The sequence below is a fragment of the Carcharodon carcharias genome, chromosome 14 (assembly GCF_017639515.1).
Source record: "Carcharodon carcharias isolate sCarCar2 chromosome 14, sCarCar2.pri, whole genome shotgun sequence".
NCBI lineage: Eukaryota > Metazoa > Chordata > Chondrichthyes > Lamniformes > Lamnidae > Carcharodon > Carcharodon carcharias.
In genome coordinates this window covers 98,935,351-98,961,991 of record NC_054480.1, presented here as the reverse complement: position 1 = coordinate 98,961,991, position 26,641 = coordinate 98,935,351, and the positions used below count along the sequence as shown (strand labels likewise).

General features: G+C 42.9%; 1 protein-coding gene across 2 annotated transcripts in view; it reads right to left on the bottom strand.

Moving 5' to 3' along the window:
- rad23ab (RAD23 homolog A, nucleotide excision repair protein b) overlaps positions 1 to 26,641 on the bottom strand; it is a 70,050-nt gene that overhangs the window by 26,769 nt on the left and 16,640 nt on the right. Inside the window, exons 4-9 of one of the 2 annotated variants that reach the window (XM_041204482.1) lie at positions 24,951 to 25,294; positions 23,325 to 23,380; positions 21,379 to 21,506; positions 13,801 to 13,894; positions 13,365 to 13,492; positions 9,951 to 10,094 (exon numbers count right to left, since the gene is read on the bottom strand). In XM_041204482.1, coding sequence (XP_041060416.1) covers positions 9,951 to 10,094; positions 13,365 to 13,492; positions 13,801 to 13,894; positions 21,379 to 21,506; positions 23,325 to 23,380; positions 24,951 to 25,294 — 894 coding nt within the window. The remainder of the gene's footprint in view (positions 1 to 9,950; positions 10,095 to 13,364; positions 13,493 to 13,800; positions 13,895 to 21,378; positions 21,507 to 23,324; positions 23,381 to 24,950; positions 25,295 to 26,641) is intronic. The other variant, XM_041204483.1, reaches the window with a different exon arrangement.

Below are 26,641 nucleotides of genomic sequence, written 5' to 3'. Positions count from 1 at the left end.
AGAGACAGACCGAGAGAGAGAGAGAGAGAGACCGAGACAGACAGACCGAGAGAGAGAGAGAGACCGAGACAGACAGACCGAGAGAGAGAGAGAGAGACCGAGACAGACAGACCGAGAGAGAGAGAGAGAGAGACCGAGACAGACAGACCGAGAGAGAGAGAGAGAGAGACCGAGACAGACAGACCGAGAGAGAGAGAGAGAGAGAGACCGAGAGAGACAGACCGAGAGAGAGAGAGAGAGAGAGACCGAGACAGACAGACCGAGAGAGAGAGACAGACCGAGAGAGAGAGACAGACCGAGAGAGAGAGACAGACCGAGAGAGAGAGACAGACCGAGAGAGAGAGACAGACCGAGAGAGAGAGACAGACCGAGAGAGAGAGACAGACCGAGAGAGAGAGACAGACCGAGAGAGAGAGACAGACCGAGAGAGAGAGACAGACCGAGAGAGAGAGACAGACCGAGAGACAGACCGAGAGACAGACCGAGAGACAGACCGAGAGAGAGAGACAGACCGAGAGAGAGACAGACCGAGAGACAGACCGAGAGAGAGAGACAGACCGAGAGACAGACCGAGAGAGAGAGACAGACCGAGAGAGAGAGAGAGAGAGAGAGACAGACAGACCGAGAGAGAGAGAGAGAGAGAGACAGACAGACCGAGAGAGAGAGAGAGAGAGAGAGAGACAGACAGACCGAGAGAGAGAGAGAGAGAGACAGACAGACCGAGAGAGAGAGAGAGAGAGACAGACAGACCGAGAGAGAGAGAGAGAGAGAGAGACAGACAGACCGAGAGAGAGAGAGAGACAGACAGACAGACCGAGAGAGAGAGAGAGAGAGAGAGAGACAGACAGACCGAGAGAGAGAGAGAGAGACAGACAGACAGACCGAGAGAGAGAGAGAGAGAGAGAGAGACAGACAGACCGAGAGAGAGAGAGAGAGACCGAGACAGACAGACCGAGAGAGAGAGAGAGAGACCGAGACAGACAGACCGAGAGAGAGAGAGAGAGACCGAGACAGACAGACCGAGAGAGAGAGAGAGAGACCGAGACAGACAGACCGAGAGAGAGAGAGAGAGACCGAGACAGACAGACCGAGAGAGAGAGAGAGAGACCGAGACAGACAGACCGAGAGAGAGAGAGAGAGAGAGAGAGAGAGAGACCGAGACAGACAGACCGAGAGAGAGAGAGAGAGAGAGAGACCGAGACAGACAGACCGAGAGACAGAGAGAGACCGAGACAGACGGACCGAGAGAGAGAGAGAGAGAGACCGAGACAGACGGACCGAGAGAGAGAGACAGACAGACAGACCGAGAGAGAGAGACAGACAGACAGACCGAGAGAGAGAGACAGACAGACAGACCGAGAGAGAGAGACAGACAGACGGACCGAGAGAGAGAGACAGACAGACGGACCGAGAGAGAGAGACAGACAGACGGACCGAGAGAGAGAGACAGACAGACGGACCGAGAGAGAGCGACAGACAGACAGACCGAGAGAGAGAGACAGACAGACAGACCGAGAGAGAGCGACAGACAGACAGACCGAGAGAGAGCGACAGACAGACAGACCAAGAGAGAGCGACAGACAGACAGACCAAGAGAGAGCGACAGACAGACAGACCAAGAGAGAGCGACAGACAGACAGACCAAGAGAGAGCGACAGACAGACAGACCAAGAGAGAGCGACAGACAGGCAGACCAAGAGAGAGCGACAGACAGGCAGACCAAGAGAGAGCGACAGACAGGCAGACCAAGAGAGAGCGACAGACAGGCAGACCAAGAGAGAGCGACAGACAGACAGACCGAGAGGAAGAGAGAGAGACAGACAGACAGACCGAGAGAGAGAGAGATACAGACCGAGAGGAAGTGTGAGAGAGAGAGAGAGAGAGAGAGAGAGAGACAGACAGACCGAGAGAGAGAGAGAGAGAGAGACAGACAGACCGAGAGAGAGAGAGAGAGAGAGAGAGAGAGAGAGAGAGAGAGACCGAGACAGACAGACCGAGAGAGAGAGAGAGAGACCGAGACAGACAGACCGAGAGAGAGAGAGAGAGACCGAGACAGACAGACCGAGAGAGAGAGAGAGAGACCGAGACAGACAGACCGAGAGAGAGAGAGAGAGACCGAGACAGACAGACCGAGAGAGAGAGAGAGAGACCGAGACAGACAGACCGAGAGAGAGAGAGAGAGACCGAGACAGACAGACCGAGAGAGAGAGAGAGAGACCGAGACAGACAGACCGAGAGAGAGAGAGAGAGACCGAGACAGACAGACCGAGAGAGAGAGAGAGAGAGAGACCGAGACAGACAGACCGAGAGACAGAGAGAGACCGAGACAGACGGACCGAGAGAGAGAGAGAGACCGAGACAGACGGACCGAGAGAGAGAGACAGACAGACAGACCGAGAGAGAGAGACAGACAGACGGACCGAGAGAGAGAGACAGACAGACGGACCGAGAGAGAGAGACAGACAGACGGACCGAGAGAGAGAGACAGACAGACGGACCGAGAGAGAGAGACAGACAGACGGACCGAGAGAGAGCGACAGACAGACAGACCGAGAGAGACAGACAGACAGACCGAGAGAGAGCGACAGACAGACAGACCGAGAGAGAGCGACAGACAGACAGACCAAGAGAGAGCGACAGACAGACAGACCAAGAGAGAGCGACAGACAGACAGACCAAGAGAGAGCGACAGACAGGCAGACCAAGAGAGAGCGACAGACAGACAGACCGAGAGGAAGAGAGAGAGACAGACAGACAGACCGAGAGAGAGAGAGATACAGACCGAGAGGAAGTGTGAGAGAGAGAGAGAGAGAGAGAGAGAGAGAGAGAGACAGACAGACCGAGAGAGAGAGAGAGAGAGACAGACAGACCGAGAGAGAGAGAGAGAGAGACAGACAGACCGAGAGAGAGAGAGAGAGAGAGACAGACAGACCGAGAGAGAGAGAGAGAGAGAGACAGACAGACCGAGAGAGAGAGAGAGAGAGAGACAGACAGACCGAGAGAGAGAGAGAGAGAGAGACAGACAGACCGAGAGAGAGAGAGAGAGAGAGACAGACAGACCGAGAGAGAGAGAGAGAGAGAGACAGACAGACGAGAGAGAGAGAGAGAGAGAGACAGACAGACCGAGAGAGAGAGAGAGAGAGAGACAGACAGACCGAGAGAGAGAGAGAGAGAAAAAGGGACAGAGAGAGAGAGAAAAAGGGACAGAGAGAGAGAGAAAAAGGGACAGAGAGAGAGAGAAAAAGGGACAGAGAGAGAGAGAAAAAGGGACAGAGAGAGAGAGAAAAAGGGACAGAGAGAGAGAGAAAAAGGGACAGAGAGAGAGAGAAAAAGGGACAGAGAGAGAGAGAAAAAGGGACAGAGAGAGAGAGAAAAAGGGACAGAGAGAGAGAGAAAAAGGGACAGAGAGAGAGAGAAAAAGGGACAGAGAGAGAGAGAAAAAGGGACAGAGAGAGAGAGAAAAAGGGACAGAGAGAGAGAGAAAAAGGGACAGAGAGAGAGAGAAAAAGGGACAGAGAGAGAGAGAAAAAGGGACAGAGAGAGAGAGAAAAAGGGACAGAGAGAGAGAGAAAAAGGGACAGAGAGAGAGAGAAAAAGGGACAGAGAGAGAGAGAAAAAGGGACAGAGAGAGAGAGAAAAAGGGACAGAGAGAGAGAGAAAAAGGGACAGAGAGAGAGAGAAAAAGGGCAGAGAGAGAGAGATAAATGGTGAGAGAGAGAGAGAAAAAGGGACAGAGAGAGAGAGAAAAAGGGACAGAGAGAGAGAGAAAAAGGGACAGAGAGAGAGAGAAAAAGGGACAGAGAGAGAGAGAAAAAGGGACAGAGAGAGAGAGAGAAAAAGGGACAGAGAGAGAGAGAGAAAAAGGGACAGAGAGAGAGAGAAAAAGGGACAGAGAGAGAGAAAAAGGGACAGAGAGAGAGAGAAAAAGGGACAGAGAGAGAGAGAAAAAGGGACAGAGAGAGAGAGAAAAAGGGACAGAGAGAGAGAGAAAAAGGGACAGAGAGAGAGAGAAAAAGGGACAGAGAGAGAGAGAAAAAGGGACAGAGAGAGAGAGAAAAAGGGACAGAGAGAGAGAGAAAAAGGGACAGAGAGAGAGAGAAAAAGGGACAGAGAGAGAGAGAAAAAGGGACAGAGAGAGAGAGAAAAAGGGACAGAGAGAGAGAGAAAAAGGGACAGAGAGAGAGAGAAAAAGGGACAGAGAGAGAGAGAAAAAGGGACAGAGAGAGAGAGAAAAAGGGACAGAGAGAGAGAGAAAAAGGGACAGAGAGAGAGAGAAAAAGGGACAGAGAGAGAGAGAAAAAGGGACAGAGAGAGAGAGAAAAAGGGACAGAGAGAGAGAGAAAAAGGGACAGAGAGAGAGAGAAAAAGGGACAGAGAGAGAGAGAAAAAGGGACAGAGAGAGAGAGAAAAAGGGACAGAGAGAGAGAGAAAAAGGGACAGAGAGAGAGAGAAAAAGGGACAGAGAGAGAGAGAAAAAGGGACAGAGAGAGAGAGAAAAAGGGACAGAGAGAGAGAGAAAAAGGGACAGAGAGAGAGAGAAAAAGGGACAGAGAGAGAGAGAAAAAGGGACAGAGAGAGAGAGAAAAAGGGACAGAGAGAGAGAGAAAAAGGGACAGAGAGAGAGAGAAAAAGGGACAGAGAGAGAGAGAAAAAGGGACAGAGAGAGAGAGAAAAAGGGACAGAGAGAGAGAGAAAAAGGGACAGAGAGAGAGAGAAAAAGGGACAGAGAGAGAGAGAAAAAGGGACAGAGAGAGAGAGAAAAAGGGACAGAGAGAGAGAGAAAAAGGGACAGAGAGAGAGAGAAAAAGGGACAGAGAGAGAGAGAAAAAGGGACAGAGAGAGAGAGAAAAAGGGACAGAGAGAGAGAGAAAAAGGGACAGAGAGAGAGAGAAAAAGGGACAGAGAGAGAGAGAAAAAGGGACAGAGAGAGAGAGAAAAAGGGACAGACAGAGTGAGAGAGAGAAAAAGGGACAGACAGAGTGAGAGAGAGAAAAAGGGACAGACAGAGAGAGAGAGAGAAAGAAAAAGGGACAGACAGAGAGAGTGGGAGAGAAAAAGGGACAGACTGAGAGAGAGAGCGAGAGAGACCGAGAAAGAGAGAGAGTGACTGACAAGAACAACCATCCTGTCAAAGGGAAACAGAAGATGTCGTAGACAGTTACACGTTCTCACCGTGGAAAGTAAGGGACCTGAATATTTTTACAACAAACACAAACGTTAAGGATAGAAATACTTGCAAAATCACAGAAGAGTAATTTTTTACGATTTGTATTAGAGAGGAGAACGAATTTCACAGATTTTAAATGACAAGCAATGCAAAACTGACCCATTTTAGATCCTACAGGATTCATTCCACATCAGAGAGTTTGAGGAGCTAACAGCTGCTGGCTACACTTGCTCCACACCTTTATCAAAGATTGGCACCAAACCGCGATACAAATTGTACAGGTGTGTTGCTATCAAGATAGCAAGAATCATATTCTTCACCACTTACATTCAAAAAATAACCCCATCCTATTCCATTAAATTAAATTGGTTGATATACAGGCAATAGGTTACCTTAATTCTAGGAGGTAGGGTAACAAATGTTTTGTCATGGGAGGGAGGAATGCCTCTATAGAATTCACACATCAGTAGGAGACTGGCTATATCCTTAGTTACCTTGTCCTTTACCCAAGTACTTAACCCATCCCTTACTAATATTGAAATCTTTTTCCCCAAATTTGCACAAGGGCAGGAGTTACAGGTTGTTTCGATTCTATGAGGGGCATAGATAGGGTAGTCAGGAAAGAACTTTTCCCCTTGGTGGAGGGATCAATATCCAGGGGGCATAGATTTGAGGTAAGAGGCAGGAAGTTTAGAGGGGATGTGAGTAAGATTTTTTTCACCCAGAGGGTGGTGGGAATCTGGAACTCACTGCCAGAAAGGGTGGTAGAGACAGAAACCCTCAACATTTAAGAAGTATTTGGATGCGCACTTGTGATGCCATGGCATACAAGGCTATGGGCCTAGTACTGGAAAATGGGATTAGAATAGTTAGGTACTTGTTTGACCAGCACAGACTTGATAGGCCAAAGGGCCTCTTTCTGTGCTGATGATCTCTATGACTCCATGCATCAGAAACCTAATGTGTTGTTTCTTTTTAATAGTGCTAATTTTCCATAAATTCTCTGGTTAGCAGCTATTGTGCCCTTCCAGGTTTAGAATGCTTCTACATGACTTCTACCAGACAGTGGACCTCTAGCAACTCTGCTGTACAGCTGGTCACTCAGATATGCCACACCTTCAGTGCACAGTGGTTAACGGGTGTTTTTTGTGCTGGGGTTCCCCAGGAGCGTGTGTTGGGGCTAATGCTTTTCTTGATGTATGTTGGTGGCCTGGACCTTGGTGTGCTGGCCACTATTTCAGGGTTTATGGATTATATAGATCATGGGAGCATCGTGGGCTGAGGAGGAGGATAGTGTAGAACATAGAAGGCGCTTAGACAGGTTGGTGGAATGGGCGGACAGGTGGCAGATAAAGCTTAATGCAGAGAAATATGAATATTGGAGAGACAACATAAAATAAAAAGTGCAACTCTAAAGGGGGTGCAGGAGCAGAAGCACAAGTGCGTATATGTGGGTTGGTCGTTGGGGTGGCAGGACAGATTGAGAGCACGATTAGTAGAGCATGCGGTATCTCAGGCTTTACTGGTAGAGACTTGGAGTGCAAGAGTAGGGAGGTTGAGTTGAATTTACATAGTTCACTGGTTCAACCTCAGCTGGACTGGTTCTGGGGCCACAATTTAGGAGGGATGCGGGGGCATTGAAGGGGGTGCAGGGGAGATTCACACGAGTGGTTCCAGCCAGGGTGGGGAGCTTCAGCTGTGAGGATGCATTGGAGAAGTTAAGGATGTTTTCCCCAGATAGGGGAAGGTTGGGTGGAGATTTGATGGAAGTATAAATGATCACAAGGGGCTTGTGCTGGGTGGATGGGGAGAAACTGTTCCCACTCATGATGGGAGGGCACGGATTTAGGTGGTTGGTAATGGAGGCAAGTGATACGGGGAGGGGTTTCTTCATGCAGCGAGCGGTTGAGGTTCAGAGTGCACTGGCCGAGTGTGTGGTGGGGATAGGTTCAATCGAAGCATTCGAAAGGAAATGATCTGTTATCAGAAAAGGAAAAACGTGCAGGGTTACAGGAAGAAGGCGGAGGAATGGCACTAGGTGAGTTGCTCATTCGGAGAGCTATTGCAGACATGATGGGCCGAATGTCTTTCAGCTGCGCTGTAACAATTCTGAGTGCGCCATTTTTTCTTTATACTTTCATAGGATGTGGGGATTGCTGGCAAGCCCAGCATTTATTGCCCATTCCTAATTGCCCTTGAACTGACTGGCTTCCTAGGCTCTTTCAGAGAACAATTAAGAGTCAACCACATTGCTGTGGGTCATATATAGGCCAGACTGGATAAGATTTCCTTCCCTAAAAGGATATTAGTGAATCAGGTGGATTTTTACAACAATTGATGCAGTTTTCAAGGTCACCATTACTGAGACTAGTTTTATATTCCAGATTTATTAGTTGAATTTAAATTCCACTAGCTGCCATAGTGGGATTTGAACCTGTGTCCTCAGAGCATTAGTCTGTACCTCTGAATTACCACTACACCATCATCTTCCCACAATTGGTCTCTTTTCACTAACTACCATTAGGCAAGCTACACGGTTCAAATTGATGATTGCACATTTGTACCCAAGTCCTAACATTTTGTAGCTTCTGTTATGCTACATACATATGTTACAAACACTCTTTTAAACAATATGAAAGCTATCTTAAGAATAAAATTGAACCACGGTCTTTATTCCCAACTGTCTGCTAACTTCATCTTCATACATTAGATTCACCAAATGAATCCTGATGGAGGCAGAAAAAGGTCTGGATAAACTGTGCTGAGGTAGCAAGGGGCTCGAGCCAAATGCATACTCCAGCAAGCTTGATTACATACAGCTTATGCACAAATTCTAGGTAACATAGGATGGGAGGGTGTTACGTGTGTGGGTAACATGTGAAACTTCACCACTAGAAAGCTGGACATATGGTTTGGATATATATGAGTTAAATGTCAAGCTCAAGGAGTTGTATTTTTGCCATAAACATGGGAGGTCTGCCTTTAGTAGCAACTTTGTTCTGCTGCTCCAATTTTAGTACTATATACAACCACAGACTAGCCTTGTATCTCTGGTGATAGCTGGAAGAAGCCAAGCAGCAAAGAAAAGGTTCCCTTTAGGGCTACAGGATCTGGGCTTGGAAAAATAAGGGAGCTGCAGCACACTTCCTATTTCATATTTGAAATCATCCCACTGGACAGAGTGTTTAACTCTTGGGAATAAATACAGCATTTTTCCAAGGCTGGAACATTGCCTCACTTAGATACATACAGACAACAGTCAACAAGATAACTAGATGTAAAAATAAAGTTAAAAATAAAAAAACTGCAGATGCTGGAAATCCAAAACAAAAACAGAATTACCTGGAAAAACTCAGCAGGTCTGGCAGCATCGGCGGAGAAGAAAAGAGTTGACGTTTCGAGTCCTCATGACCCTTCAACAGAACTGATTGAATATTGGAAGAGCCAGCCTCCGCATTCAAAGGATCATTCTCCGCCATTTCCGCCAACTGCAGCATGATGCCACCACCAAACACATCTTCCCTTCACCCCCCCCCCGGCGGCATTCCGTAGGGATCGTTCTCTCTGTGACACCCTGATCCACTCCTCCATCACCCCCTACTCCTCAACCCCTACCTATGGCACCTCCCCATGCCCACACAAAAGATACAACACCTGCCCCTTCACTTCCTCTCTCCTCACCGTCCAAGGGCCCAAATACTCCTTTCAAGTGAAGCAGCATTTCACTTGCATTTCCCCCAACTTAGTCTACTGCATTCGTTGCTCCCAATGCGGTCTCCTCTACATTGGAGAGACCAAATGTAAACTGGGCAACCGCTTTGCAGAACACCTGCGGTCTGTCCGCAAGAAAGACCCAAACCTCCCTGTCGCTTGCCATTTTAACACTCCACCCTGCTCTCTTGCCCACATGTCTGTCCTTGGCTTGCTGCATTGTTCCAGTGAAGCCCAACGCAAACTGGAGGAACAGCACCTCATCTTCCGACTAGGCACTTTACAGCCTTCCGGACTGAATATTGAATTCAACAACTTTAGATCTTGAACTCCCTCCTCCATCCCCACCCCCTTTCCGTTTCTTCCCCCTTCCTTTTGTTTTTTCCAATAATTGAAATAGATTTTTCTTTTCCCGCCTATTTCCATTATTTTTAAATCTTGTATGCCAGGCTAGTCTTTCCACCCCACCTCCACTCGAGCTGTACCTTGAGTGCCCTGCCATCCATTCTTAATCAGCACATTTGTTTAGATAATATCACCGCCTTCAACACTTCTTTGTTCCTTTGTCTGTGACATCTTTTGATTATCTGCTCCTAACACTGCTTGCTTGTCCCTACAACCACACCAACCCCCCGACTTCTCTCCACCCACCCCCCCACCACCCACCTTAAACCAGCTTATATTTCACCCCTCTTCCAACATTCAGTCAGTTCTGTTGAAGGGTCATGAGGACTCGAAACATCAACTCTTTTCTTCTCCGCCGATGCTGCCAGACCTGCTGAGTGTTTCCAGGTAATTCTGTTTTTGTAAAAATAAAGTTGTTGATCCCATTTTATTTCAGCTTTAGAACATATATTTTTGTTTTCATGATTATTCTCAATTACTACACAAACACTGAAATGCGCATTTTAAAAAAGGGCTTTATTGCACTGATGGCCTGAAATGTAGATCAAAATTTGATGCCTATTTTTGTTAGTGATAAATTTTCTATTTCACACTTCTATTACATCTTACTTTACAAATCTGTACATTCAAAAAATAAAATATCCTCAGGTTTTCAAAGTTTACTTACCCTTTCTATTGCTTCCTTCTCCTGGGGTGTAACCTGGATGTAGTTAGTGTGTGGTGACCCGTGACCTTCTGCCCCCTCACTTCCAGCCTCTCCCAAAGGATCATTCAGCATCTGAACAAATTGCTCCTGGTGCTGAGTTATTTGCTGGAAGACAATCAGAAACACAATGAGTGGACATCAATAGAACTGGCAATTTGGGACACAACTCCAATCAGCAAGCAACTCCTTTAGCTTGGAACTCTTAGACACAAGCTGCAGTATTAAAAGTACACAATTCAATAGCTAGAATCAAGTTGTGATGTCAGAGAAGTCACTATTTAGCACTTTTTTGTGTGTCAAGGTGAAAGGTGTTGTTACTTTGGAATGGACACTTTCTATTCCAAACACAATGTCAACATTAAACAGCCTCAAGACACAGCACACCAGGTGTAAAGTTTACACCTTTTACTTTGTCTCACAACCTGCTTTACAATCAGAGTCATCACAGCACAGGAGGGGGCCATTCGGCCTGTCAAGTCCATGTCAGCTTCAAAGCGATACAACCAATCCCATTCTCCCACTCTCTGTAGCCTTTCAAATTAATTTCCCTTGCCTGCCCAATTTCCTTTATCCCAACCATGAAAGAGCACCCTTTAATGCACTGCTAGACTGAAACAGCCCAAACACATTGCACAGAGGACCCTTCTAGCCAACAGAGAAATTCTTTACCTAATCGTGGATTTGAATGCACATACTAAAAATGGTTTCTGATCCATTGCACCAGCCAGTTTTTCAATACATTTTTTTGTGAACTGTTTCACCTCTAACAGATGATATAATTGGAAAATGGAGCATGTCAGATGCACACCTTCAGTATCAACCACTCCTGGCTTGAGTATCACATAATTAGGTGGAAGACCAATGAAGCTCCATCCACTCCACCAAAACCTCTGAAGACAACCTTTTATTGCACCATTTTCAACTTCCCAAACCCTTCTTCTTGTGGCTTTCATTCCTGTGACCACAGTTGATTACCATTCTAGTGCCAAGATGGGGGCAGCTTTTTTTACTGTGAACCAAAGACAACCAGAACCAAGTACAATGTGGTCAACTCATCTACTCCACCATATAGGCATTATCTAAATTATTGGTTGGTTTGCTGTTCGAATAGTGTCCAGTTGTCCTTACTGAAGGAAACAAAATTAGGGAGAGGATGCAGTAGAAATTCAGTATGATGCGAAGGATGAAAGGCTTTAATTATGAGAAGAGACGACAGAAACTGGCAGTCTTTCCATTAGAACAGAGAAAATTTAAAAGATTAACAGATTTGTTCAAATTGAAGAGGGGTTTTGAAAGTAAAAGAGGAAACTCTTTTCACTGCTCAGTGAATAGATAACTAGAGGGTATAAATTTATCACAAGAACAAAGGGGGAGGTTACGATATTTATTTTAACTTTCCAAGATTGTTGGGACATGGATTGCCTGAGCAGGACCAGAGATGTAATCATAATAGCACTTAAAAGGGAAGCAGATAAATATTGAAAAATAAAGTTTTAAAGGGTATGAGGAAAGGAACTAAGTAGATATTGGAGTGCCAGAGCAATTGTAATGGGAAAAGGCAGCATAATGGGACTAATTGAATAGCTCTTTCAAAAAGCCAGCACAGGTAATGTGGGCCAATGGCCTCCTTCTGTGCTGTAAAATTTTATAATTCTGGCTCATACAACCAGACACTTTCACCTCTTCAAAGCTGGACTGAATCTGAAACAAGATCCAACAGCTATAAGGTAGGTGTGAGCACACAATCTCTCTTGTCCCCACTTTACTATTGCAGAATTTTTTACAATATCAAGATTGTTTTTCTCTTTAACAATCTGTTTTCAGCGTGTGCTACTCCTACATCCCAAACTAAAGAACATAACTAAAAAGGGAAGCATTCATTCATTTTTTCTAAGCAGTTAAAAATTACAATGGATTTTGACAGTGAATAAGAAGAAACTGTTTCTATTTAAGAACAGTTCATAACTGGAGCTCAAGAATTTAGAGGGGAGATGAGATTTTTTATTTTTTTTAAACGAGAGTTGTGATCTGCAATCCATTGTCTGGCAGGGTGGTGCACACAGATTCAATAGTAACTTTCAAAAGACAATTGGATAAATACTTGGAAAAGTATTGAAAATGACAAGGCTCTGGGGAAAGAGCAGGGGTGTGGAACTATTTGGATATCTCTTTCAAAGAGCAAGACATGATTGACCAAATGACCTCATTCTGTGCTCTATGATTCTATGAAACCATGTGCTAATATTCACAAGTATACAGGTTTTGATAACGAAAGGTGCACTGGTACTGCAAAATATGGGGTTACCCTTGGACAACAGCCACTGATCCAGCAACCAATCCAGTAAAGTTTACTGGCCAATGGCTAAAAACAAAGCCCACGATTATGTTGTGAACCAACTGTCCACTGGAACTGCCAACTGAAAGGATTACAACAATCCAGAAGGGGCACCAGAGAAAAGATTCTTACCAGATTACCGTAACCAAGGCTACAAAGATACTGCGCACATATTGCTGGGCCCGGGAGGTGGGGCGGTGGGGCTAGTGTTGGAGAAAGGTGACAGGCAGAAACCATGAGAGATACTGCACTCTACAATTAAGAAAACCAAAAAGGTTTCTGAAGAGTCCTTGCTAAAAGATAACTAAACCTGTATGTTGAGCCTTCTCTCAGAGCTTTCTTGACCTACCTTTGTGCAGGTTGTCAAAAAAACATTTTGCTCAACTCTCTGGTCCATAAAAGACAAAGAAGATGGATGAAAATAGTACTCTGTTCCCAGTACTCTGGATCAACAAAATGCCTTAATTCCACTGAGAGAAAATAAACTTTGTTACAAGATTTCTACTTCCCATAATGGCTACTGATTTATGAACAGTTTAAAGCTTTTATTATCTAAGAAATAGGTTTTGGCTGCCCAAATTCATTTCATTGAAGACTCAAGAGCCAACATTGAGGCTTGCAATCCATCAGTTTGGTTGAGCTAAAGCTTGAGGTAAGACATTTGAAAGCAATGGCATGTCACAAAAATTAAAACCACCACCTCTTATAGTCTTTTTAGCTGTTTATGCTGGGGAGAAGGAATAAATCATAACTTCCATGTTTCTAGTGGCACTGACTGGAAAGTAGACCTGTGCAAACATCAAGCAAAGAAAGTATCGGGCCTGCTGTGATTTCCTGCAGGCCACTCAGTTCGGGTTTGCATGTGAATAGCAGCCAATTGAGGCAAGGCACTGAAAGGCCTTCTTGGCAGCCATGGAACTGTAATCCAACAGAAGTAACCAGATTGAAAAGAGGAGATAGAGTGTATGGGGTATGTCATTTTTGCCAACAGCAACACTGATGTGATTGATACTGGACAGGCAACAAGCGGATGGCCATACTTGTAACAGTGTTGGGTTGTCTCTACCGAGCTGCTGGAGAAGGGCCGGAAGTAGTGCCGGGTTCTGTTGTATTATCTGACGCATCTGCTGAAACTGGGGTTGAGTTCGCAGAAATTCCAGTGGGTTACCTAGAAGAAACCACCAATAGTTAGCAACCTTCACAAACCAAAACAAAGACCTTCATTTAAGTGAATTTAACCTGTATAATTTTATGTATTATGTATGCGGATTTTCTGGTTCCACGTCCCTTTACAGTTCAATGACTGACTATTCCCACATTAATAACACTTCAAAGAATAACTGCTCAGCATCAGTGTGATAACTTGCTACATTCCAGTATAATAGTTTTTTTGTGATTGCATGCTACACTACCCATATCAATAAAGCAATAAAGTTAAACACTTTTCTGTTACCCACACTAATCGATTGCACTCACTGCTTGGTGCAGACTGTGATGCCGGCTGTGATGGCGGTTGTGTTGTGACTCGAGGTTGTGGCTCTTCTGGAACTTCCGGTTCTGCCGGGATTCCCTAAATGAAGAGCAAAACACCTATTACATGCCTTCTGTAACATTCAGCTATACAAACTGAAGACAGCACTACAAATCAGGCCAAACACTAGGAAACAATCTGCGCAACGCACACACCCACCCCTCTCCCCATGCCATCATCCAGGAAACTAGTACTACAAGATGAGCATGAAACAAAAAGAATAGAACTCTCAAAATTAATTAACATAATTGGAATTACCAAACCAAAGCAGAACATTCAAAGGCCAGAATAGATCAGTGCCAAACATGCTTCATTCTTGAACAAGTGGCAGGATTCACATTTTTTTCAATCTTGGATTGGTGACTTGCAATAAAAACAAAGTGCTGGAAATATTACTAACTCGGTTTCTTTCTCCACAGACGAACAGACCAACTCACTTTTCCAGAATTTTGTTTTTATTTTAGATTTCAAACATCCACAATATTTTGCTTTTATTCAAGAAAAAAGTACATTTCCCTTGCCACGGCTATACAACCTCTGATGAGAAAATGGTAAAATAGTCGGCCTAGTTTTACTTACAACAAAAGTAAACGAACCACGAGACCAAGTTTGCAAGCTATTGCCTCAATCTCAATTGATATCATGTTAAAAAGGAGTAAAAACAGAATACTGGAAATACTCAGCAAGGTCAGGCAACATCTGGGGAGAGAAAGAGTTAATGTTTCAGGTTGATGACCTTTCGTTACAACTGAAGGAAAATAGAATTGTAATAGGCTTTCAGCCAGTGGAAGATGGGAGGGGAAAGAACAAAAGGGAAGGTCTGTGATAGGGCAGAGGCAGGAGAGATTAAATGACAAAAGATTTCATGATGCAAAGGCCAGCAAGAGTGGCATTGAGTATAGTAAAGAAATAAAAATGTGTCCAGATGAGTTGTGAATGGCTACATAGCAGCTGCCTGATGCAGCACGAAAGAATGAAGGAAAGAAACGAGATAAGACCATTGCACAACAGGAAAGTTACGGCATAGAAAGAGGCTATTCAGCCCATTGTGTCTGCAGTAGCTAAAAAAGAAAAAAGAAAAATCTAGCTGTACATTCCAATTCCACCTTCCAGCACCTGGCCCATAGCTTTGTTTCAGGTGCGGATACAGGTACGTTTTAAATGAGTTGACAGTTTCTGCCTCCACCACCAAACTAGGCAGTGAATTCCAAACACCCACCACCCTCTGGGTGAAGAAGTTTTTCCTCATGTCCTCTAACCCTTCTACCGACCACCTTAAATCTGTACCCCTGGTAATTGACCTTTCTGCTAGGGAGAAGAGGGTATCTCTCTTTACTCTATCTAGGCCCCTCAATCTTGTACACCTTAATCAGGTCACCCCTCAGCCACCTCAGTTCCAAGGAAAACAACCCTAGCCTATCCAATCTTTCCTCATAGTTATAATTTTCAAGCCTTGGCAACATTCTTATAAATCTCCTCTGTACTCTCACCAGAGCAACTATGTCCTTCCTATAATGTGGCAACCAGGACTATACCAAAATTCCAGCTGTGGCCTAACCAGCATTTTATACAGTTCCATCATTACATCCCTACTTTTATATTCTATACCTCGTCCAATAAAGGAAAGTATTTCATATGCTTTCTTTACAACCCTATCCACCTGTCCTGCCACCTTCAGGGACCTGTGGACATGCACTCCAAGGTCTCTCACTTCCTCTCCCCTTCCCAATATCCTCCCATTTATTGTGTATTCCCTAGTTTAGTTTGCCCTCCGCAAATGCATTACCACACACTTCTCTGGATTAAATTCCATCTGTCATTTTTCCACCCACTCAACCATACCATTGATATCATTCTGGAGACGACCTTTTCACTATCAGCTACATAGCAATTTTTGTCATCTGCAAATTTCCCAATCATGCTTCCCACATTTAAGTCCAAATCATTAATTTATACAACAAACAGCAAGGGACCCAATACTGAGCCTGTGGAACACTGCTGGAAACCGTTTTCCATTCACAAAAACATCCATCAACCATTACCCTTTGCTTGAATCAATTTTGGATCTAATTTGCCACCTTCCCCTGTATCCCATGGGCTTTTACTTTTCTGATCAGTCTGCCATGTGGGTCTTGTCAAGTGCCTTACTAAAATCTATGTAGACAGCATTCACTGCACTACCCTCATCAGTCCTCCTCGTTACTTACTAATTTAATTGAATTTTTTGAGAAACACACAACCTTCCTCTAACAAAACCATGCTGACTATCCTGGATTAATCCATTCCTTTCTAATTGACAGTTTATCCTAACTAATAATTTGCCTACCACCGAAGTCAGACTGACCAGCCTATAATTGTTTCGCCTATTCCTCACGCCTTTTTTAAATAATGGTACCACATTCATAGACCTCCAATCCTCTGGTACCTCACCTGTATCTATTAAGGATTGGAAAATGATCCTCAGAACATCCATTATTTCCCCTCTGGCTTCCTTTAACAGCCTGGTATAAATCCATCTGGCCCCGGTGATTTATCCACCTTCAAGGATGTCAGTCCCTCCAGTACTTCCTCTCTCACTATGCTTATTGTACCTAATGTTTCACACTCCTCTTTAACTAGAATATCTGCATCATCCCTCCTTAGTGAAGGCAAAGTACTCGAGAACCCTGCCCACATCTTCTGCATCAACCCACAAGTTACCATGTACATCTCTGATCGGCCCTACCCTTTCCTTAGTTATTCTCTTGCTCTTAATGTATTGGTAAAACATCTTTGGATTTTCTTTGATTTTACCTGCCAATATTTTTTATCCTCTTTTTGCTTTCCTAATTACCTTTTTTACTTCACTCCTGTATCTTCTATACTCTAAACTTTCTACAATATTAAGCTTTTTGTGGCTATCAACCGCTTTCTCTTTCTCCTTTATCTTACACTGTATCCTTCTATTAAACCAGGAGGCTCTAGATTTGGCAATACTGCCCTTCTTCTTTGTGGGGACATATGTACACTGTGCCTGTAGTCTCGCTTTTGAATACCTCTGACTGATCTGTCATTGATTTCCTTCAAGTAGCTGTAACAAGTCCACTTTCACCAGATCACATCTCAGCTTCGTAATTTGTCTTTCTCCAATTTGGAAATTTTACCCCTGTTCTATCTTTATGCTTTTCCATAATTATGCTAAATCAAACTGCATTATGGTCATTATCACCAAAATAGTTACCCACTGCTACTTCAACCACTTGCCCAGCTTCATTTCCTAAGACTGAATCCAGAATTGCACTCCCTCTCGTTGGACTTGTTATGTGCTGGCTAAAAAGTTATTTTGAATGCAGTTCAAGAATTGTGTGCCTTCTGTGCCTATTACACTGTTTGAATCCCAGCTGATATTAGGGTAGTTGAAGTTCCCAACTATCAGTGCCTTATTGTTTCTGCACTCGGAAATTTTCCTGCATGTTTGCTTTCTATCTCCTTCTCACTATTTGGATGTCTATAGTACACTCCTAGTAGTATAGTTTCCTTTCTTTATTTCTGAGTTCAACCCATATAGCCTCATTTGATGCTTCATTTAGTATATTATCCCTCCTCACAAATGTAATTGATTCTTTAACCAACAATGCTACAACCCAACCTTTTTAGCCCCCTCTCTACTTGAAAACCCTATATCCAAGGATGTTGAGCTGTCATTTTGCCCCTCTTTAAGCCAAGTTTCCGTTATAGTAATGATATCATGCTGCCACGTATCTACCTATGCCCTCAGCTCATTGGCTTTGTTTGCTATACTCCTTGCATTTAAATAAATACCTCTTAACATTTCCAAATTCCTGTGCTGTAAACCTTTTAATCTTTGCTTCTTCTGTCTTTCAGAGTAAATTGATAATTTTCTGTCTCCCACTATGAATTTGTCCTCAGGTTCCTATCCCCTGCCAATCAAGTTAAAAACCTCCCACACCAAGCCAGCAAAAAAAAAACAGAATAAGATGGAGGCAGAGGTTATGATTTAAAGTTGTTGGACTCAATGAGTCCAGAAAGCTGCAGGTGCCGAGTTGAAAGACAAGGTGCTGTTCCTCAAGCTTGTGTTGAGCTTCATTGGAACACTGTAGTAGGCCAAGGACAGAAAGGTGAGAGTGAGACCAAGGTGCAGAATTAAAATGACAAGTTACAGGAAGCTCAGGGTCATTCTTGCAGACTGAACAGAGGGATTCTGCAAAGCGGTTACTTGCTCTGCATTTGGTCTCCCAAATGTAGAGGAGCCCACTTAGTGAGCAGCGAGTATAGTACGTGAAATTGAAAGAAGTACAAGTACCAGATATACTTGTGTAAAAGTAGAGTTTCTAAGGCTTTTTTTAAGCTAAAAAGCAGGGGGCCGACTTTTACATGACTAATACTTGAGGGGTTGAAATCCACCCTCCCTTATCATCCCACTATTGGAGAGGTGCCAGGTGAGACTGCTCCCACCAAACCCGCTCCAAAAGTAGCACAAAAGGAGGCAAAGGTATTTTTATTATTGAATATTTATTTAAAATGCAAAATTTGAGCCTTCTGAAACAGTGCAAAGTTGTTTCTTTTCATAAACCTGGTAACAGCCTCCTGGACTGACTTTGAAACCTGCAATGACCAAGTTTTTTTGCTTGCTTCAGGGCAAAGATTCAGTTAGCGCTGCGAGAAACTCAAGTCCATTTCTGACAATTTTCAGTGACATATTTTCCATCTTCACTTCCCAGTTGCGCCATATGCTAGGTTTTCCCATTTGCACATTTATTCTTAGGCACTGCCTAAACAGTGTAGAGAGCTTCTTCCAATATCTAATGTTCTTTTCCAATAGCTTGAATTCTCTAGTTGTTGCACAATTGTTTGTCTATTCTGCAATCTCAATGACTAAGTTTGACCTGGGTTGTGTATCTGCCATTCTATCTTGATGCCATATTGTCATATTAGAGGGTGGGATTGGCGGAACACAGCATGCGCAAAGAGGTGGTAGCCTTACCAGCATGTGTTGACACACGAAAACACAAGGAGCTGAACAGCCGCCTTCATTCTGTCTATGATTCTATGAATGAGTAGATTTGCAACAGGGCGAATTTGACTTCAGTGGCAAGCAGATGGTAAGCAGAAAGAGTTTGGATTTTTTTGGCCAAAAGTCAGGGGTCCACTTTTACATGAGGCTGACAATACTTGTGTATATACAGTAAGTCGCTGTTTCACTTGGATGGAGTGTTTGGGCCTTGCATGGTGAGAAAAGAGATGGTGAAAGATCTGGTATTGTACCTCCTGCACTTAGATGGCACGGTGCCGTGAGAAAGGGAGAGGGTGTTGGGGTGACCATTGAGTGAACAAAGACATCACAGAACGAAGGTTCCTTTGGAAAGTTGAAAGGGGAGGGCAGAGGAAGACGTGTTTAATGGTGGCATCATGCTGAAAATGGCAGAATTGGTGGTGATGTATTCGCTGTTCACAATGTGGTTTCTTCTACTGTGGAACACACCTCAGCTCAATCAGCAAGCATGACCCTGAACTTCCTGCCACTTGTCATTTTAGTTCTGCACCTTGCTCTCACTCTGTCCCTGGCTTGCTAGTGCTCCAATGAAGCACAATGCAAGCTTGAGAAAGAGCAGCTCATATTTCAACTCAGTACTCTGCAGCCTTCTGGACTCATTGAGTTCAACAGTTTTCCATCATAATATAGAACAAGGTGGAAGCAGAGATTAATAGTCATATGGAACTTGAGTCTTGCTGAAAAAAAGTCATGCTTTTGAAGCTTTTCATCTTGCACTCATCAGGACAGATGCAAGAATGCCAAATTTCAAAGGAAGCAATAATTTGGGCTATGAGAAAAGGACGCTGATTGGTTGGCAGTCAACTCTGTTCCCTAGTGCATTCTCCATGGCAACACCCCAATCAGCACCCTTTTCTCATGCAATATAAATTGTTACTCCCTCTTAAATTTGGCATTCTTACATCTGTCTCAATGAGTACAAGACAAAAAGCTTTGACAGCATGTCTCTTTTAGATTCGTGTTCTATATTCTGTTTGCTGGTTCAGTCTTCTCGTTGCTTTTTTTATCCCTTTATGTTGCATTCAGATGCCTATGTAACTATTCATCTAGACACATCTTTTGTTTCTTTACAACAACCATTACTATTCTTGCTGACTTTTGTACCATGAAACTTTTATCATTTAACCTCTCCTGCCCCCCCCACCCTATACAGACCTTCTCTTTTGTTCTTCCTGTCCTCTCCCCTAACCAATTACATTTCTATCTATCTTCAATTCTGATGAAAAGTCGTGGACCTGAAACATTAACTCTATTTCTCTCCACAGATGCTGCCTGATGTGCTGAATATTCCCAAGGTTTTCTGCTTTTATTTCAGATTTCCAGAATATGTAACATTTTGATTTTGCTGAAAAGGAGGAGCTTTGCCACCAGTACTTTTTAAAACCTGTATCAATTCTGGCATTTTTATGTATCAAGGGAGATACAAAACCACAATTGTGGAGATCAGAAGATCTGCCCTCTGAGTGGAGTCCAAGTCTAATAGAATAAAGCCATTAAATGCAGCGCTATTAACAGTGTACACTAATTCAGCATTTTTATACAGTAGGGACAAATTTCAAAGACCCCGTTTCCTGTCTGGAACTTTCCATTGAGGAATCACAAATATAAAAACTTAAGATTATGCTTAGGTTCCAAGAAGCAGCACAACGGAGTCTCAATATCCAAAACTAATCTGTCAGGTGATCAGGCTGTTCAAATACTGATTAAACCCTTGGCTGGCGACTATCAAAACAGCACAGGATCATAGGTGTAGACCTGCAGTTTACTACTAAGGTGCTACAGCTCTGCTGCGCTATTTTAAGTCCAATAATTCACGTATTTTCAACAGTCCCATTTAGGGAGTATAACTGTCAGAAAATGATGCCATTCTGCCTTTAAGCACACTTTAGATTAAGGGGCAGTTATTACTACTGGTTGCCACCAATTCACTGTACTATCGACTACCTAGTTTGATAGTTTCCACAGCATTTTTCATTTAAACTGCCTTCCACTAAGCTGTACACATCAGAAATACCTCATGGTATAGCAAACAAAGGCATTGTCTGGCATAACGCTAAGCCGTGAAGACAAGATCCTAGGTTCTAGCTGCACTCAACAAGTGGAGCACTATGGAGTTACAATCAAGTCAAGGCAAACAAAAAAGTAGGTATAGGATCAGCCTTTACTGTAATGCCATCCAAGAATGAACAACCTGTTCAGGATTACACATGAAAAAAATCCAAATGGAAAAAAAGGGGTGGATGAAAATCTATACAAAAACATCAATGCCCATTATGCAACTCTTGTCAATGACAAGAGGTGGGAAAGAAGAAAAGGTCATTCAGCTCATTTTGTTCACTTCAGTTATACACGCAATCTTTCAGGTCGTTTCCAGTTCTCCAGTATTGGTACTAAGTCAGTGTCTCCCTCTGCAGGCAAGAAATGATTGCTTCAATGCTTTAAAACATTGTTTAGTCCACTTGCGACTTACCGTCAGAAGATATTCCACAGCTCTGTCTGGGTTATTGAAGCTTGCCCGTAGTGCTGCAAGAACCTGCTCCCGTTCGTAACCCATTGACATGATCTCAGCCACCAAGTTTTCATAAGCCTGTCCTGTAACTGGAGCAAATGTTTATAAGTGAACCTTATTCACTTCAAATAGGAATCCAATCCACAGACAGAACAAAGATTCAACAGATAAAACTGGGATATTTCCTGAATCTTTTTTAACAAACATATTGAAATTCTAGGCAGTCTTTGACAAATTAATTTTGCAACCTAGGTACCAGTCAAACTATTATAAGAGACAGCAATACATATATATTTCCACTTGCAGTACATCTCCATGTCATGCAGCCTATGCACAGTAAACATGATGAAATAAGTAAAACCAGAGCAGAATGGCTCTTCAATTTGTCTGTTCCACAGAGCTGGGATTTCTTGCTATGATATTAAAAGTCATGAGGATGCCTACTGCACATGGAATTATAACCCAGCATATCAGGAATTTGAGGAGAGTAAACTGGAAAAATGGACAGAACTTCCCCTTCAACAATGGGGTTTAAAATTGACAGTGTGGTAATGTCTGATAACAGTCCCATGCACAAAGCACATTTCCTGCCTGATTCATTACATGGAGTTTGTTTGGTTCATTAGTGGTTACTGGTGAAACCTGCTGTCTCAACACATATTTCCTAGTGTATCTGCTTTATTATATTCCTGTATCTAAGTACTTTACCTGTGGAATGCCCATTGATAAAGACACAGATAAATGAGGACTGAGTGAAACCAGCTGAGTTACAAATGTAATAGCTAGGCCTTTTTTAGATTTCAAACAGCCAATGATTCAATTATTAGCCTTAAATGTATTTTAAATTAAAATGATTTATAGCTACTCTACCCATCTTTACATCACCTCCATTTTTTTCATATTTACTGTTCTGCCGTTTATCAGTTACTGGGTCGCAAATATTGTATACGTGACACTAGAAAGGAAAGGTGATGTAATGTATGCCCAGTATGTAACCTGGCATCAAGTTGAGTTCAGAAAAACAGTTATTTCAGCAGCATGAGAATTTTTTGTTGAAAACAAAATTTGAGAAATTGAGAGTTTTGTGTGCTTCCCATCTATTTGCATCTTCAAACTGTCTCATGATTGACAAATAGCTGACCTCCTCAGCTGCTGCCAGTGCATCCGTGACAGGTTAATGGGAGGCGGGGGGGGGGAGACATGTGATGGTCTACTTTAGCTCATGAAATGTATTAACCATTTCTATTTCACACTACTTGAACTTAAGTTTCAATAAAAGTGAAAATCTGAATGAGATCATTTAAGTTCCATGTGTGGTTTTCTTGGTTTCCTTTAGAAGACTGTAAAGACATCAATCAGAAAATCCAATGTAGTTTGACTTGCTTGTGTCAATAGAGTAACTGGGACAACATTCAGAACCCCAAGATTATCCAAGCACCCAACAAGATGATTAATCAGCAGTAGAAGCTGCTGTATTTCACCAAAATCCTGACTTATTATAAGTTAAGAAAACATTTAATTACAATCCAATTGAATGCACTGGTATTGACCAGTCAGAGGAACCGGCAGCAGCCCAAGAATAGGTCAGCCACTGATTCATTAGCTGCTGTACAGAATACAGTGTGGAAAAGCCTATAAAGAAAGATGTACAGCACAAGGATGAAAACAGAACTTCTACTTAACTACAGCTGACTTCCCTTAGTCAATATAATGCCACATTTTGTACCTGTGTAAGCAGCATGTTTTCTTCCTAGTATAATGTACGATATATTTTTATTACCTAGTGACGAATATACATAAGAATTTCAATTTATGCAAATTAATACATAAGGCATGGTGAATTATGAAGTGTGTGTGTCAGTGCCTAATATTTCAACAGTAACACAAATCCTTCCTATTAAGCTTACCTAATGTAGAGGAGGCTGTTTCCACCAGATTCAAGTCAATTTCTTCAGCCACAGATCTAAAACAATAGATTACAATTAAACAAAGACATTTAATCCATCATACTGGCACCTCAACACAAATCAGATCAGAGCATGGTCCTAATATTACGATATAGGTTGCACAATGTAGTGATTTTCTGTGAACGCACTACATCAGTTCGGATTGTATTAGGCTGCAGGCTTGTATTCCATTTAAAAAGCACAAAACTTGCAACTTAACAGTGACCAAGGACTCTCTCAACTTAATGCAGCAGGTTATATGCTTGGTGTCAAACAATGAAGGAAAGTTTATTATTGTTTGCTAGTTGAGGCTGCACCAAGCTTTCAAACAATACACAACTCACTGCTCAGTGAACAATCATTGTCATCACGTACAGCACAACCCACAAGTTTAAGAAATGCAGATATGTTTGAAGGAATTCCATTCATTAACAGTTTAGCTTCTATTTTTCACAAACACTTTTGGCTTTGTTTTTATTTGCTCCTTGCATCATGCACCATTTGAAGCAGGACAGGTAGGCTCATTCCTCAGCTTCTGCCAAATCTTGTTCTTGAACCTGACATCCAGGAGGTACATAAGGGCAAGCTGCCCTATAAAGAAGCTTGCCACTTCAGTTAAGTACTTTAGTCTGACAGCAGGATTGGGGTTGTGGACATGGTGGGATACTGTGGAGTACCAACATGCTGTTTTACCAAAAACATTTTTAAAAAACCAATTGCTGCAATACACTCAGTTTAATTAACTACAAATGATTTAAACGCACCCTATTCTCCTAAAAGCAGCACACAATTGTATTGTTAGCCCCATGATCAACAAGGTAACGAGAACATTTCCTGGAAATTAATGACATAGGTGTTTAAAACCTCACTAAGAGGACGGTATGACGTGTTGAGAGTCCCAACGTACTTCCCCATGGAATGCTAAGATATCAACTCCTCCTTACAACACTGTGTATACTGAGTTCCCAATCTCAGTCACGTCATTCTACGGCAAGCACAAAGGCAGAGTGGGCTAGTAGTTGTCCGGGGATGGCTTAAGACGACAATGGGGCAGAGAAAACACAGGAGGAAGAGAAAAATGACAAGTCTCACTAATAAAAAAACTGTTTTGACATGCCATACTTTCAACAAAAAAGAAAACCCTAAAAAATCGTAGGCAAACAAAGCCTGGCAAATTCATATTTCGGCACACAAGTAATCAATCAAAATAATAAAACTGCTGTGCTTGTGCACATCCTGAAATTTTAATGCAAACCATGTTTCATTCCAGTTACCAGGAGTCAAAAATTCACAGCAGCTCAAGACCAAAGATTTTCATGAGCCTGATTGGGTCTTTTGAAAAATCAGATGCATCAGGGGAGCAATTAAGTGAATTGTTCTTCTTTCTTCCATTCACTTAGTGCATGCAGATAGGCACAAAATTCCAGAAAAAAAATTGTTCAAACTTAATAGCAAAAAAAACCTCCTATAATTTCAGTGAAATGTCCCAAAGGACTTTCCCCCAGGGTTCTGCTGCTTTCTTCCCTAACTTCAGCACACAGCGTATGTATTAGTGTCCGGCACCTTCCCTACTGAACTTAATTGTACCTTGGGTTAAGTGCTTCAGAAACGGCACTGGTTTCTTCTTTAGTTTCTTCTTCCTTTGGCTTTTCCTCTGTGACTGTACTAGAAGAATCTGATGTTGGAACTATAGCTGGTGGTGAGGCAGGGGCAAGGGAAGTGGCACCTGAGGTTGGAGTAGGGTTAGAGGTGGAAGTTTGACTTGAAGGTGAAATTGAATCTGCAATTAAGCTTGGAACTGCAGTTGAAGCTGGAGTCACAGTTGAAGCTGGAGTCGCAGTTGAGGTGGACGCAGCTGCTGTGGTACTCGCTGAAGCAGGCACTGGAGCAGGCTGTGTTGTTTGTTGTGCAGGCGCAGGAGCTGCTTTTGGCTGTTTTCAAAGAAGAAAAAGTTAAGTACTAATGCGTGATGAGATCAGCTGCACTGAATAATAAAACAAATGAGAGTACTGAGTACCACAGCACATCCAACCACCAAGACGCCAACTTAATGCCAGTCTCAAATGATAATCACGCACGGGCTTTCTCTAGAGTCCATATTTTGAGTTTCTTTTCCCGTTTTGTACAAGGACACCTCCCAGTAGATCTTGCAGAAGACTATGGGTTAGTCCATCCTAATCTTCAGGAGGGAAGAAGCAAAGTTGTTTGCCTCATTCCTTCAGGACTAGTGCTGGTTTTAGACAAATAGCACTTGTTTCATATTGTCTGACTGAAACTTCCATTTTGCTGCCAGAGTGAGCACCTTGTACACATGATGACAGTCACATGAACAGCTCCTGTCACAGCAGTTGGATTTTTAATGCTTAGACAGAGCAGGCTGTCTAAACATTGAAACATTGGAGGGAGTCTTATGCTAGCTCCAAAGTAGCACTGAAAAGGCTTGGGAGCATTCACCTGCCTTCTTGGAAATAAAAGGAAAGAGGACAGAGGTGACAAGAAACAAAGATCTACGGCAACATTTTGCCAAAGAAACCAAAAACGGCGAGGAAGGAAGAAATACACACAAAATACAGTTTTCAGGATTGATTGCTGTACTTCAGCAAATACTTAAATTGACAAGGATATGGATCAAGGAAAGTTCTGTTGTTTTACTTTTCCTCAGAAACAATTGTTGAGGTAACAAGAAAAATGAGCGGCAATTTTGACAGCTTACTAAACCTCTATTTAAGACAACAGTAACCAGTCACATTTTATCATTTTTGAATGGTGCAGTTTCATAAAAGCCAGATACAAGAGGCACACTCAGGAAAAAAAACACTAAATTCTCAATGAGAAGTGTTGCGAAAACTGAAGTATGAGCACAATGTGAAGTCAATATCCCATATACAAACTAAAAAAAAGTTTTAAACAAGCCCAGGCAAAATGTACTTTATTGACTTAGGGCCATGAAGATTGTGCCACTCTAATCATAGATTTAAAGGACTTCACATAAAAAGGACAGAGCAAATCTACATTTGGCGATTACCACTAACTGGAGATCCTAATTCTCACACACAGGGTTTGAGAGATGTGCAAGAACTGAGCTAATGTCAGAGCTCCCAACTTGCAATTTGTATAAAGAGTTGGCTAAAAAAAGACCCAAGACACTCTCAGTGGGAGCTGGTGACATTAGTGCAACACTTTACCCAACATAAAAGCACCTGAATTCAGTTGCAACTTTCATTATCAATTTAATTTGTACCAAATCCTTAATGAGGCTGTTTTTGAAGAACTTAAGT